This window comes from Arvicanthis niloticus, chromosome 7, assembly GCF_011762505.2.
Source record: "Arvicanthis niloticus isolate mArvNil1 chromosome 7, mArvNil1.pat.X, whole genome shotgun sequence".
Lineage (NCBI taxonomy): Eukaryota > Metazoa > Chordata > Mammalia > Rodentia > Muridae > Arvicanthis > Arvicanthis niloticus.
The window spans coordinates 64342572-64358864 of record NC_047664.1 but is presented as its reverse complement, the minus strand read 5'-3'; the positions used below and the strand labels follow the sequence as shown (position 1 = coordinate 64358864).

General features: G+C 38.7%; 1 protein-coding gene across 2 annotated transcripts in view; it reads left to right on the top strand.

Moving 5' to 3' along the window:
- Positions 1-16293, top strand: part of Arap2 (ArfGAP with RhoGAP domain, ankyrin repeat and PH domain 2) — a 150057-nt gene that overhangs the window by 1031 nt on the left and 132733 nt on the right. For both annotated transcript variants that reach the window (XM_034509442.2, XM_076938512.1), the window contains exon 2: positions 15375-15433. In XM_034509442.2, coding sequence (XP_034365333.1) covers positions 15375-15433 — 59 coding nt within the window. The remainder of the gene's footprint in view (positions 1-15374; positions 15434-16293) is intronic.

The following is a 16293-nucleotide window of genomic DNA, read 5'->3' as shown; positions in this document are numbered from 1 at the left end:
GTAAGCATTGGGACAGAAACTTGTGTATTCAATATGGGAGACTTTATTAAGTTTTAGCAACAGTACTTTCAGCGTTCCTTTCTAAGGCTGCCCTCTGTACATTTAACTAGTATACCAGCCTTTGCATTATTCTTCTTCCAGATACTTTACCCCTGTGTTCTTTGTACTGCACTCCCCAGACTCTGTTTTCAGTTCATATGTAGTTACCGGGGAACTACAGCCTTCCGTGTTTCATTGGGAAACATGCCTTTCCTTCGCTGCCCCTGGATATTCCTTCCTTTATCCTCCCTCCTCATCTGGCATTGGGTTCCATTAGACTCGATCACAGGTTTGAGTTGCTGACTCTTCCCTTCATCATTTATTCTTTGGCAGGGAATGTACTTTTAATTCCAATTTCTCATTGCTCGGCACAGTGCTTGGCACCAATTAATAATTCAACACAAATCTGTTGAACTTGGAAGTAGTTGCACTGGGCAGGAAGATATAGAAAAGGGAGAGCTTTGCAGTCTAGAGAAGAAGGCAAGTGTAGAAAGTAAAAAAAAAAAAAAAAAAAAAACAAACAAGTAAAAAGACTGTGGAAGTCCAGTTTGGAGCCATGTACATGAAATCCAGAACCACAGACTGCAGTGAGAGTGACCCTACTAAACACAGTTGGGTTTTAGGTCTTCTCAAGTAAGCAGATGATTTCAAAGAAGCTGACTTAAAGCAGTGAGAATCTTCCATCATTTATCAGTTATACCTAAAATAGTTTGGGTTTTCTCCAGGGATGGGTGGGGTATGACCTACCCATCTTTCCACTGATTGCTACACTTGGTTCTGCTGGGAAGTGAGGTGTGGCTCAGGCTTGATGGCTCACACTGTGGAGCTGGAGAGCTTTTCAGGCTCACACTTCAGGCTGACACCTGCAAAGGTGTCTTTCCAGCTCAAATTTGTAGCAGCTACTGAGTCTTTTGCCTTGTGGGACCCTTGACAAGTGAAATTGTATTTGCAAGAGAAGAGGTAGCAGTACATCTCTGTAAAGTGTAGCAATTTACGACCTGGTTGAATTTAAGTATTTCTAATGTATTAGAACATAAAGTCTTTGAGAGGAGAGACCATAATTAATTTCTCTTTGCCATGATGGGCCTGACACCAATAGCAAAGTCTGGTGTTTGCTAGGAATAAGCAGTAAAAATATCATCTGTAAAATATGCAGGACCCAGCTTGCTCCATAACTTTTAGTCTGTCCATTTTTCACAGAGACCCTGGAAATAGGGGCAATTCTCTCCATGTTACTCTTTGAGATGCAATCTTCGGTTCATTTTCTCAGGCTCTCAGGGTCAGGGGACTGAGATCTCATTCCAGAGAGGTGTCAGTGCCATCAGACAGGTGAAAGCTGCTGTTTACCAAGAGGCAGTGGTACCAGTGTCTCTAAGTGCTGAGCTTCTAGCTTGCCTTACAAAGTTCAGAACCTACTGATGTTTTCCTCTTCTTCTTGTTCAGTATTTATTTTTAGAAAGACTAGGCGATGTACATGGTTTAAAAATTACCATTAACCAAGTCCTGAGGAACACGGCCGCTGTAGGAGGGGACTGCAAACTGCGTGTCCCTCCTTACATACAATTATTGCAATATGTTGACAAAAATTTAGCCTAAGAAATGTATCATGAGAATATAAAAGATGTTATTTAAAAAGGAAGAAATTGTAAAAAAAAAAAAAGTACAATATTATTACAATATTCAATAATTGCAATAGAGACCATTTTGAGGTCCTGGTTGCACTGCTGAGTCTATTTGTGATCATGGCTGGAGCCCTGGTTGCTAACATAAATAGAATGTAACTAGGGAGCTATCCTCTTCGTAATTTTCAATGTAAAGACTATAATTACATCATTTCTCCCATACGTTTTATATACCCCTCCTTCTTCTCTTTCAAACTCATGGTGTCTATTTTAATGAATTGTTGCTACATGCACGTATGTATATGTATTCCTAAATACAACCCTCTAACTCTGTATAATGTTATTTGTAAATATTTTTTTTCAGGGCTGACGGTTGGTATTAGTTAACAAATTGGTGTGCGCTTCCCTGGGGAAGTCTGTTCCTCCCACTCTCAGCATTCCGTGGTTACCTGTATAGTTCCTTCCTTCTGTAGCACTGAGGCCTGTGGACCCCTCTCCTCCTCCAGTCTGTTTTGCCATGTCTGTTGCTGCCATCTTCATTTCCATCATGTTCAGGCAGTCACGTTAGTGAGACTTCATGGGTGTAGCTTCTGAAATTACTAGGAGACAGTCTCATAGCAAACTCTGCGATCCTCTAGATCTTTTTTTATTTTTCTTTTTCCATTTATTTATTCATTCACTTTATATCCAGATAGAAGTTTCCTTCCCTCCTCTCCTATCAGTCGCCCCTCACACAGCCTTTCTCCCATTCCCCCCTCCTCTTCTCCTCAGTGAAGGGGATATGCCCAACCTGCCCTGGCTCATCAAGTCTTATCAGTACTAAGCACATCTGCTCCCACTAAGGCCAGACAGAGCAGCCCAGCTAGGGGAATGAGATCCAAAGATAGGTTTTCTGCCTGCTTTTCCTGAAATGTTCCTTAAGCCTTAGGTGAGGAATTTGTTTTGTTGATATATCCAGGGACTGGACTTCATAACTCTGGATTTTGGCACATTTTTTTTGTTTGTTTGTTTGTTTTCAGAGACAGGGTTTCTCTGTGTAGTCCTGGCTGTCCTGGAACTCACTCTGTAGACCAGGCTGGCCTCGAACTCAGAAGTCCTGGAACTCCCTCTGTAGACCAGGCTGGCCTCAAACTCAGAAGTCCGCCTACCTCTGCCTCCCAAGTGCTGGGATTAAAGGTGTGCACCACCACTGCCCGGCATAACTCTGGATTTTAATTGGTTGTAGTTTTCTTCCTTCCTTCTTTCCTTCCTTCCTTCCTTCCTTCCTTCCTTCCTTTCTTCCTTCCTGTCTGTCTTTCTCTTTCTTTCTTTCTTTCTTTCTTTCTTTCTTTCTTTCTTTCTTTCTTTCTTTCTTTCTTTCTTTCTTTCAATAGTCTCTGTTGCATTGAGAAGTTTCTTTGAAGAGGACTGCACATATCTGGTTATAAGCACAAATAGAGTAATATTCAGGAATTATGCTAGTTTAGAAAAGTAGCATTAGTAGCATTCTCTTCTGAATCTATGATTTCACTAGCCCTTGGTAGTTACCAGGTTTCTAGTACCAGATCTGACTTCCCTCTTGTTGAATGGGTCTTAAGTCTAATTAGAGCGCTGTTGCTATGCACCGAGATATGCATGCCACTACTGTTCCCTTAGGGTTATCATGCCATGCTGGTATAGCGGAACTTGGTTTTTTAATATTGATTTTAAAAAGTTTTCTTTAAGAATTTGACTCAAGATTATAGATCACACATTATTATATAACCCTCTAACTTTAAAATACTTGGTAAATTTGAGCAATTAAGTAAAATTGCATATTCTTCCTATGTCAGAAGCTTTCTGTATGTGAGAGGTGTCTACTGTGACTGCATATAAGACAACTGAATCCCTTGGTAAATCTGGGAGAAACTGTGAGAAAAGAAACTCTAGGTTTAGGTCAGATGGCTTGTGCTCTTTTTGCAAGTTTTAAAGATGTTGACGCTTGTATGTAGCTGCACGGGGCCTGTGGCACTACACCGTCATCTTCTGAGAGTCCCAACAGGATTATAGAGCTAGACGGATGTTGGAGTTAGAGCAGAAAGCATCAGAAACAAGTGGATGGGGCAGGAACTGTCATAGAGAAGAAAATCAGAAGGGACAGTGAGAGCACCCGCACACGTCGAATGGGGCCAAGGGTAACCAACCATGGAAAGGAAACTAATTCTGTGTAAACAAAGCTAAGGGTTCTTTTCTTATGAAGTATGTACAATTTACTCTGGGTCTAGTGACATCTCCATGTTTGTCCTTGATGATAAGGATGCTATCCCTTTTACTGGGAAACTTCATCTTCTGCTTTTAAGAAATAATGCCAAGGTTAGAAGCGTGTCCTCCCACCTGCTGTTAAACACTCGAATGAAGTGCCTTTAATTGAAAACATTCACATACCAGAGTGGTTTAGTTTTGACTGCTTTGGATAGAAAGAATCTCTGTATCGTGTGAAAGCCTGTTAATGTTAAAACTAAGAACTTTTTAAATTTAGAAGTAACATAATATGGAGATGAGTTATAAACTAATGCCTGTGTAGTGTTCATAGTGGGATTTTTAGACTTGGTCATTGAAATCCTTCTTTTCTTCTATTGTGGAGTAAAGAGAAATATACATCTATATTAGATCGGGGAAAGCTGAGGGTGTGGCTCAGGTGATGGTGTTTACCCAGCATGCAGGAAGCCCTGGATTAGGTGACCTCAGCACTGAAAAAACCAGGTGTAGTAGTGCATGCCTGGTACCTGAGCTTTCAAGAGGTACTCAGGTCACAACAGGAGCAACCAAATGAATTTATTTCCCAAAGGCCACTGTCTGTTTTTCCTTGTGGTCCTCTGCATTACAGATAGCACATAGACAGTTTCACAGTGCTTCAAAATGACCCTTCAAATACAGCTGCGGATTACAGAAAGGGAGTTTCTCTTTGATCACATAATAATATCTATAAAAGATATTGCACATACTCCTTTGGTACCTGATAACAAGTATGTTATCTAACTTGTCAGGCACAGTTGATATTCTAGTTCCATGTTTCTCTTCTTTGATTTGTTTCTGAATTCTTTGCACCTGTTCCTTTTCTTTGGCGGGCAGTTCTAGTGTGGTGGGGAGGACAGTGATGCCACACTAGTTCCCTCTCTTTCTGTCTCTGCTTTGACTTGGTGCTATTCTTTTGAAGCCCAGAGTAGAAATTCTGATAAGCCTCTTTCTTTTTTCCCTTTGGAATTCTGGGAGTGTCCCATGACTCCATGCAGGTTAGTCCTGAGAGAGAAAGAACATATGTCTTAGATCCACTAAAAGAAATATGTTCCTTTTCCTCTCCTACGGTTTAATGGTTTTTGTACATAGCTCATGAAACTATTTGGTACTTAGTACAGCTTGCAGACCCACTCTTTTGGATAAAATATGGTTTGAGCATTTAAAGAAGAGAAAAATGAGGATTTGGGAGTCATGGGAAGAGAGCAGTGTCTGGCTGTGCAGTGGTGGAGATTGGTTTGCCCCAGAGCAGATATGATATGTACCTCCATCTCCACCTAATTTTGAATTTTTTTAAAAACCTTGAGTCTGGCATTGTGGTTTATGTCTATATTTCCAGCCCTTCGGTGGCAGAAGTAGGAGGATTGCCAGCCTGGGCTACAGAGTGAGATTCTATCATAGATAGGAAGACAGCTCAAACTTCTTCCCAGTGTGGAAGAATATTTTGTATATGCTAATAGGAAAATGAACAGAAAGTATAAAAGGCAGTAATAGTCAGTTACTGGATTGAATAAAGAATTATGTAAGCTCATTTATATTTGAAGCAAAGTTAGAGTTTATTGAGAAAATGTTTTAATAAAGATTTACATATGATTTGGGAAAGTGAGAGTCCTGTGGAAAGAGGTGATAGGTGTACACACACACACACACACACACACACACACACACACACACACAGAGTCTCCTATACATATACCTAAAGGTAAGTATGCAGACATTTCAAGAGAAATAATCCAGCCACCTCATCAAGGGGTGGTGGGTGCTAGGGTAGCTTTCTTTATGCAGTTTGGACTGATGTGTGTGTGCATGTGTGTGTGTGTTGTTTCATTGGTGCTAAGGGTTGAGCATAGCAGGGACTATTACATGCTAGGTAAACGCTCTAACACAGAACTATCATTTATTTTGAACTTTTTGTATTGAGACAAATGTTTACCATTTGCCCAACCTGGCTTTGAGTTTACTCTGTAGCCCAGGAGTCCTTGAATTTAGTGTCCTCTTGCCTTAGCCTCCTGAGGAGCTGATAGAACAAGCCTCTGCCTCACTAGCAGATGTGTTTGATAAGCTAACTGTAGTAAGGGGTGAGTATTGGTAATGTGAGGAGGAGAGGAGGAATTGGGGAGTTCCAGGAATGAGTTCAGACTTTCCTGGAATAGAGTTACTGCCATATAACCCTGTTATTGTGTTAGCCTTTAGCCCCATTCGGTGTGTGCTCCACCCTGCCCCACCCCATGCCTATCTAGATCTAGGGTACTTCATTTTCCTACTCAGAGATTTTCATATTAGGGAAATAGAAAAGGGAAAGAGATCCATTTTCCTTAAGTACTCCGGCCGACTCTGTACTCTTGACCCTGCTGTGCATAGAAAAGAAGTCTACCTGATCTGGAGGTATCAGAGGGGCTACCAGAGACCCTGAGATTGGGGTGGGCTATAGATATTACAGTAGTGTCTTCTAGCATGAAGCTGTTGAAACCAGATATTTAGTCAGGAAACCATACATTTTACTTTGGAAACCACACATTTTAGGAGGTTAAAGTTCACATTTACTGTGAAACAGAACAATGCTAAGGAATCCTAAAGTCAGCTTTTGTTCTTACATGCTTTCTTACAACAACATATTCTTTCAGAATTATTTTCCCTTGTTTTAAATGTAAAGTCAAGAGGATAGCTTGTGGGAACTGGTTCTCTCCTTCCACCATGTGGGTACTGCAGATCAAACTCTGGTCCTAAGGCTTGGCAGTAAGTGCTTTTACCCGCTAAGCTATCTAGTTTCCTTTTGTTAGCCCTAAGAATACATTAAGATGAAATCTCTGAAAATTTCTGAGTTGAACAAGTAACTAAAATTTAAATAATACATTTATTGTTAGAGGGTACCTCAGTTAGGGTTTCCATTTCTGTGAAGAGAAAACATGACCAAGGCAACTCTTGTAAAGGACAATGTTTAATTGGAGCTGGCTTCCAGGTTCACAGTTTCAGTCCATTATCATCAAGACAAGAGCGTGGTAGCTTCTAGGCAGGAATGGCGCTAGAGGAGCCGAGAGTTCTACATCTTGATCTAAACCCAGCCAGGAGAAAACTATCTTCTACACTGGGCAGAGCTTCAAAGCCCACCCCCACAGTGACACACTGCTTCCAACAAGGCCACACCTCCTGATAGTACCACTCCTCATGGGCCAAGCATCTTCAAACCACCACAGAGGGTAATAATGTGTATCCATATATTTAGGACTTTACAAAAACTTAAAAGGCCATTCATTTATACTGTCTTGTAAACATACATTAAAAAAAAGCACATATTAAATCATAGCTTATTCTAGGAGATTTAAAGTATTTTCATGATAATGTGATATACTTGGTTGCTACAATCCTGTAATGATGATTTATTCTTAGTCCTAGGCCATTTCTAAGATGCTCACAGGTAGAGACTCACATGTGGATTAAACATTTTACATTACTGCTCTTTAGTGTAGGTAACCTACCCTTTGGTTTTGAATGTAGATTTATTTGTGTTAGATAGATGTTTTGAAACCTTAGTGCACTTTTAAACAGCTGCCTAAGGAATGTGTTTTTTTTTTTTTTTTTTTTTTTTTTTTTTTTTTTTTTTTTTTCCATTCTGGCTTTAAATCTGTAATAATCATTTGTTACCACTGTAATCACTGCAGTTTAAAATAACATTCTTTGAAATGAAGATCTGTTACAGGGTGCATGATTGATTATTTCTGGGGTTTAACTGCCTTGCCCAAATAGTATTTAAATGCAGTATTTAAATGCAGTTTGTAAGGAAGCTCTTTGATATTAGTCTGCATATCAGTGCTTTCCTTGGCAGTTTTAATGATTAAGTATTTTGTGGAAAAGGGGACTGGAGAGATGGTTCAGTAGGTAAGAGCATTTGCTGTGCAAACATGAGGACCTGAGTTCAAATCCCAAGAACCCATATATAAGCTAAGCAGGCCTATAACCCCAACTTAGATAGGTAGAACCCAAGAGTTTGTTGGTCAGTTCACCCTAGCTGAAATGGAAACATGCAGTATAGTGTGAGATCATGTCAGTCAGTGAAGCAGATAGCATTATGGGAAGATACCTAATGTCCTTCTCTGTTCTCTACCTGTGCATCCTGGGTATGAACACCTACACATTAATGTACATGTACCACATACACACAGGCATGAATGTTCCCATAACCACATAAACACACACACACACACACACACACACACACACACACACACACACCACACTATGAAAATCACTTCTATAGGTATATTGAATATTCACTTGATTAAGTTTTTATTTTTCCCTTTTGTATCCAAGACTTTCAATGTAGATGAAATTATTCATAATCTGTAGAATAACAAGCACCCCCAAACTTTGTAAAGTGGAACAGAACTTCATAACAGTAGTAACAAAACACCATACAGACAGCAAAAAAAAAAAAAAAACCCATGTTTTTATAGTAGATTTAAACTTTAGTTGATTAGGAGATTACCATGTTAGTTTGCTTGGCTCTTCCTGCCTTGTCTGAAGTTACTTGTACTTTAAAGTTTGTGTTTATTCTTCTCTGTATGACTTCTGGCTTTTGCCATAGATGCAGTAGGTTAGCTATAGAAGACTACTTCTGCTTGGGGAAAGGGTCTGCCTGGGTAACACTCTCTGGTCTGGGACTCCCAGTACTCCTGCTATATTGTCCTGATGTCTGGACATTTCAGGCCACTACCACTCCTGACTCTTGTAGATGGTTGAATATTGTATTCTTCTGTATTATCCTGTCTCAGTATCAAAGTGAAGGCCTTAGCATATTGGTGTGTGTGTGTGTGCGTGTGTGTGTGTGCGTGTGTGTGTGTATAGCTGGTACATATTTTATGAAAGAACTGCTATATAATACTATATTAAAATATAATTTATTCCACTAGTACACTGTTGAAATGTTGTCATTATTACAAATGAAGAGAGTTCCCATTAAAGACTTTCCCAAACAAACCCACATCTTAGATTTAATGAAAGAACAAACAATTCTTTTTCCTACTAAGTATAGTGACACTTGACTCATCTCTGCGACCCCCCACCCCCAGTCCCCGAGCTCTTACATAACTAAACACAGTGATGGGTGGACTCTTGAAATAAGTATCTTTTTAAATTGACTTTTTTTTTTTCATTACAGGAAGTTAGTTGAGGGTGAGGACAGCCAGTCAGCAGAGGCCCCGGGCAGTGGGACCAAGAGAAGGGCTTATCACTCCGAGCTGGCGTAACAGTCTCATAGCTGACTCTACACATGCAAAGTTCCTATTCTTATTGCACTTTTTAAAAAATTTAAATTAGAATACTATGTAGAGAAGAGGTGAACATGTTAGGATTGGGCTTACTCCGAAGTGTTGCCAAACTGTAATACAACTGTCTGTTAATTTTATGCATTCTATCATTTTCTCGTGATATGAGTAGATAGCTGGAGGAACCAAGCAGAGCCAGGCTTGAGTCCAGGAGCTCTGATAAGAATGAGTCACCCCTTGGCAAGGGGAAGTCCAATAAACACAGAAATAAAATGGTGAAGGAGGGTTCATTACTTATACAAGTCAGATGACCACTGGGGAAAACTCCCAAAGTGCCATCCCTCTGAACAAGGAAAGCAGAAGGAGTTTGTGATCTCTTAGTTCCTAGTGTCTAGATGGAAAACAATTAGTTGAGATGCACAAAGAGTAAAGCCACGTTTACTCAGCAAAGTTAGCAAGCACTCCAGAGGGCTACTGAGGCTTTCCCAGAGAAGGGCTGTGAGCCAAGAAGCTTCTGTGTTGGGGATCGTACATATTTTTGTGAACATTTTTGAAGTGGGTGGTGTATTGGTGGGATAAGCTGACCATTTTTTTTTTCCCTCTGAAATCATGGTAGACCTGATTTTCCTTGTATGGTGTTTCATCCTAAAATCCCTAGAAAAGCCAATAAGGCGGTGAGGAGGGTGGTGTTGATGTTACAGTAAAGGCTGCTGCCGAGCGCACAGATGCTGCGTTAGCACATATGCACAGGCAAATGGCCTGGTGCTTCAGTGGCTGATATATTGGGAGCAACCTGCAGTCAGCCTCAAGGACAATTAACCACAAAGGGCTGTTCCTGACCACCAGGAGAGGAGACAGCTGCCAGGAGAGGAGCTGCAGCTTTTTAAATTACCTCATATTTCACTCCTTTTTTGAGATGGCTGATGGTCCAAGGCTGATATTGTGAGAGTCGGTTAAGATGTTCTTGTGACCCAAGGTGTTTTTGGATTTTGTTATTTTTATTTATTTATTTTTTTTATGTTTAGTCTTTTTCTTTTCTTTTCTTTCTTTCTTTCTTTCTTTCTTTCTTTCTTTCTTTCTTTTTTTTATAAATAGACTTTCAATTTTTTTTTAAATGTTAGCTTACAAAGCAATGTGTTTCCTCATGATACCTTCAGCTATGTCACACTTTGTTCTCACCTCTTCATCTCCCTCCCGCCCCAGTGCCTTCTCCATTGCTCCTTCTCCACCTCCAGCAGGCTGTCTTCATCCCTTTAGTTCTTTTTCAAAAGACTTAGGTTATTTTTAAATGTGTGTGTGTGTGTGTGTGTGTGTGTGTGTGTGTGTTGGTATATGGGTGTGAGTGCTGTTGTCCTCAGAGACCAGAAGAGAGTGTTGGATTTTGCAAGTTAGAGGTAATGGTAGTTGTGAACCACCTGACTGGGTACTGGGAACTGAACTCCCGACGCCTGGAAATGCAGTGAGTACTTTTACCCATGGAGCCATCTCTCTAGTCCTCTCCTACTGTCATATCCCATACAGTTTATTATTCTATTTACCCTCTAAGTATACAAAACAACCTGCTCAGTTTACCTGCTTGTGTATCTTTTCTGGAATGACCAGCTGGCACAGGTTAACCAACTGGTCTGCTCTTCTCTGTTTATTTTCTGTGGTCCTGTGTAGGGTTGCGGCCCTCTTGAGCTTTCCTCCTTCCACATTTGAATGTGTATTGTTTTTCTTCTTTAGATCACATTTGGGCAGCCATGGTCTTGTTGGAGTCTTTGTGTGTGTAGGTTTTTTTGTTTGTTTGTTTGTTTGTTTTTTTTTTTTTTTTTTTTAGATTTCTTGGAGCAAAATCTCATAGAAGGCTTTTTGTTCCCCTGGCCCTTTCAGTTGTTATATCTCCTCTTTCTGTTTTCATAATTTATTTTGTGTTCACTTTTTAACTGGGACAATTGCAGCCCTCTCCTCCCGCTCCGCTCCTCCCAGTTCTGACCTTACAAATCTCTCAGCCCCTTCTCCTCAGAGAATAGGAAGCCCATTTGGATGACACCCCACCTTTGACCCTTGGACATCTAATCCCAGCAGGACTAAGCACCTCCTCTAGACTGAGAGCTAACTAGGCAGACCAGGTATGTAAGGGGATTCAGTGGCCAGACAGCATAGTCAGAAACAGTCTTTGCTCCAATTGTTAGAAGATACACATGGAGACCAAGCTGAACATCTGCTACAAATGTTGGGGGAACCAAGGTCCGGTACAGCAAGGTCTTTAGTTGGTAGTTTGGTCTCTGTGAGCCCCCATGGGTCCAGGTTTGTTGACTCTGTAGGTCTTCCTGTGCTATCCTTTATATCTCCCCTTTCACAGTGATCTGTTGTAGAAAGAATTAATATCTTGTGTATTGTATGGATGCTTCACCTGTCAATTGGAAAAGGAGGAAATAGGAAGTGGGACATCTGTGAGGCACAAAGAATTGTGGGATAAAGCCTGGCATGGAAAAAAATGGCTGGGAAAATGTGAGGAGACAGACACATGGTATCTGAACACAGGTTACCAGCCACATGGCAGAATGGTAGTTAAAATAAATGTGTTATGAGCTCGTCAGAGAAAAGCCTAGGTATATGGCCAAGGTATTTGTAAACATATTTTGAGTTTGAGTCTCATTTCTTGGAGCATAGGATTGAGAGGCAGAACCAGACCTAACTTAAACAATCCCCGAGCCTTTTGTGCCAAAGTTGCTTTATAGATTTATCATTTGGGACTGGGTTGCACACTCTGTGTTTTGATGAGTTGTGGTTGTTTGTAATGATGTCTGTTGCAGAGAATAGTTAGTTTACTTGGTTAAGAACTACACATTTCTGTGGGTATAAGGACACACATTTAGAATGTAGTTATGGATTATGCTGTGTTAGTAGTATGAAGGTTATAGATTGTACTCCAAAACCCATGACCTCACTTGCTTGAGACATGATTCCTCTCTTGTTGAGTGGGTCTTAAGTCCAACTAAAGAACTGATGGTTACCGCCAACGTATGTGTGCCCCTACTGAACCCTGGGAGTTATCATGCCATGTTGCTCATTGTTGTGGTTCATAGGTGCCAGAGCTGGGGAGGACTATGGGTTGTTGCCTTCCTTTGAATGCTCACATAGCTACAACTTGTAGTATCTTGAAAGCTAGTCCTCAGTTAGGAGGCTTTCAGGCTAGATCTAGCACAGGTCCTCCAGACCCTGTAATGGAAGTACAAGGTGACTTTAGCATAGTGACTTATCCTCCACCTATGACAGACAGTACCAAGGGTACTAGGAATCTCTTTGTCAACCATGACCAGTGACTTAAAGAGGGCTTCTTGTGTCTGGTGATGGTGTTTTCATTAGTCTTTGGCTCTTGGGAACACATTGTCAGCAAAGATGTGAAGGTTTCGTTTAAACTATATATGTATATGTATATGTATATGTATATATACACCAACTTATGCATTTTATAGATAATTTTAGATATTTTAGATAATTGTATGATTCTTTGACTTTTTCAGAATTCTTAAAGTTATTTTACCCTCCTTCATCCTCTGTATTTATCCCCCTCCCCATATAGAGCCCTGTCACTTTTCTCATTTTAAACCCTTCAGTACCCTTCTAGTCCCCTCCTCTAATGCTCCCCTACATCTCCCACCTCTACAATGGCTCTGTTTTCTGGAGTTCTTCATATTTGGATATTTGGAGCTAGGAACCTCAGAAGAGAGGTTCCTCATGTCACATTTGCTTTCTGGGTCTCAGTTACCAAGCTCAGTATGATATTTTATAGTTCCTTCCATTTACCTGCAAAATTCATGACTTTTCTTTCCAGGTGATGGTATGAATTGCTGTATATTTTAAAAAATACCTGGGCCATAGATTATGGGACTATATGCCGATTTTCTATCTCATTCCTCTGCTGTATGTCTAATACCTCATTGTTGGCTTGCTGATTGGATTAGTGTAGTTTTGGACTAAATATTAAAATGATAGAACATGTGTCTTCCAGTCCCCTTGTTCTTTGAAAATGTATGTTGACTATTTTAGGTCATTTACACTTACATGTAAACTTTTCAGGTAGTCTTAGTAACATCTATTTTTTAACTCCATTGAAATAGTACTTCTTTTTTTAGAATTTATAATTTTTTATGGACTTTATCCATATATATATCAATATAGGGATAAGTGAAATTTTAAAAACATTGAATCTTCCAATTTATGAATGTATTATATCTATTTATGAATCTTATTTTTTTCTCAGTAGTCCTTGAGGTTTTACTGTTGAAGTTCTGTTCAGTTACTTTTTTTTTTTTTAATAGGGTTACTCAAGTTTTTATGTAATGTTATAAGAAGAATTGAATTTTGTAAGTTAGTTTCCCAGTTTTTCATTGCTAGTATGTTGAACTATTAGAGTTATTAATATTTACTCTTTTTTTTTCCTGAGGCTTTGGTATACTGAATAGTTTGAGAAGAACATGTGCTGGCACCTGCCTATTATACCCAATTTTATAAGGTCTGAGGAGTAGCATCAGAACCACGAGTTCCAGACCTCACTGGGATAAAGAGTAACTTCAAGCTTGACCCAAACTGTACTATAAATGTAACATAGTATGATATAATATAGCCTGGCCTTGAAACTTTAGTAACTTAACTGTGAACACAAGAACCAGATCTCTTCCTTCCTTCAGAGGAAACACAGTCTTTACTTCCAGCTTTTAGTGGACTTTCCTCATAAAAGCTCTTTCTAGGTTAAAGTGGCTTTCTTCTACATGTTGACAATTTTTATTATATATGGATGTGTTTTGTTAATTGAGTTTGTCAATATATTGTCAAAAATTTTTACATTATTTTTCCCACTGTCAAATAAACATTAATTTCTTCAGTGTAAATTTTACTTGCTTATATTATGTTTTTATTTATTGGCAGATGTGATTTACTAATATTTTTTATTTATGTCCTGACCAATATTTCTGTATGTTTTAATTAATTAGTTGTCATTATATATTAGATTAGCAAAATAAGTTGACATCTATTTCTCAGTAGATGTTTTAGGATTGACATTATTTTTTTAATTGTTTGTTGGAAGTTGCTATTAGGATATTTAGGCCTAGAGGTTTTGTGAGTTTCACAGTTAAACTTTTTCTGTAGAGATGGAACTATTAAGTTTTATTTAATCTCTTCAGAGGCACTCATTTGAGCACATGGATAATGTCTAGTAAACCAGTGCTTTGAGCATGAGTCTTTTCATATTACTGTATCTCTCTAATGTTGTCAGGCTTTGAAGTCATGTCCTCTCTATCTTTTCTTTTTCTTTCTTTCTTTTTTTTTTTTTTTCCATCAAACTCGGGCAGAGTAACATGGGGAAAGCGGGATTCGAACCGGGAGAGAGAGAGAGCAAAGGGCACGGGCTCGCACTCTGCAGGCGGCTACCTTATGTCCTCTCTTTTCACTCCTGATAGTTTTCATTTTTATCTCCTATTGCATATATTTAATTCCACTGAAATTTATGTTTTATTGATCTTATAAAAGCCACATTTTTTTAACAGCAAGTTTTAGATTTTGTCAATATTTTATTTCACTGATTTCTGCTCTTTTGTTACTTCTTGGCTTCTAGCTACGTGGGCAAATATTCGTCAAAGAAAAATTAGGTGTGCTTTGATCCTTTCTTTTAGACACACCAAACTCACATGTAGCATTAGATACTTTATAATTTTTCATACAGTATCTGTGTCTGTCAGCTGTTTTCATGTTATATTCTCAGTGTACATATGCCATATCTGACACACAAGCTGTAAGGCATCTGAAGAAGTATTTTCATATTGTGTTCTAGAAACATATTTTTGATAAAATGTGATGAAGTTAATGTCAAAATAGCTATATAAATACAGCTATTCAATCAGGTTTTTTTTCTGACATATGATAACAGTTTTCAAATCAAGTGCACATGAATACCAGACAAATACATTTATTAATTTTGAGTGTTGCAGGGAGAGGATTTAAATGACTTGTAATGTCTGATGAAATCTCTCCCTTGAATGCTAAATCCAAAAATGAGTTGATAGAATATGTCCTTTATTTATAATTCAAGTTAAATCTACATTTGGGTATTGATGTTTCTATTTAAATTGTAAGTCTCAGACAGATATAGAGCTCCACTATATATCCCATATTCAAGGTAGTATAATGACCTAACCTTTCATTTTCCTTTAAGCTATTTCCGTGACAGAAGAAGTATTACTACCTCAGCTGGAAAATCTTTGACACTGAAAAGTGAGTCTCTGCTTTAAAATCTCTGTAAATTAGTTTATCTTCATGTGATTATCTTAAAGTATTGTTAAAATTGTGTTGTAGGGGCAGGTTGCCTGTGGAGTAGGGGATACTGGGGGTCACTGTCTTAACTTTCATACAAAAGAAATGGGCACTGGGATTCCTAAAAATTGCACATGCTTACAGCAAAGATGTAACATTATTTGTCATTAAACATTATTTGTCATTAGTCAAAGGTATTCAACTAAATTAAATGTCTCATGGTAGTCTGACATATAGACTATTATATATGAAAAAGCATTTTGTCTTAGTGAACAGCTTGATACTCTTGGTAAATTGATCATTAGTTAGAACTTTTTGCGTGGTATTTGAAAATGTGATTACACAAGCTCCAGAATATTTTCTTGATTGGTTACTCTACTTTTTGAAAAAGCTTCCCTAGAGGAAATTCAAATACTGAGAATTCTTTCCTCTAGATAAACACAGTTCATGGATACAGGATGTTTTCTTGAAAATGTTCCTCTGTAGGTGTGTTAGTAGCTGAGAGTGGTTATATCATATGTGACCTAAGGTTTTAGGTGATACCTAGCTTTTATATTAAAGAACTCTTTAGAGTTGTTTACTAAGTATTAGATATGAGATCTTTTCTTTTAAAATACTATTGGTTTTCTAAACTATCTTAATTTGGACTCTGGCCAATTTCTGCTGTTCATAGGCACTATTCTTGGTTATATTTCATGTGGGACTTGGAGACTAACAAGACCATATGTAACTGGTTCTGGTTTCAGTGTTGGTAATCATATGATCAAGTGAGTACTATGTGTTAGGAAGACCATGGGCAGAGTTAGTTTAGGAGATAAGAA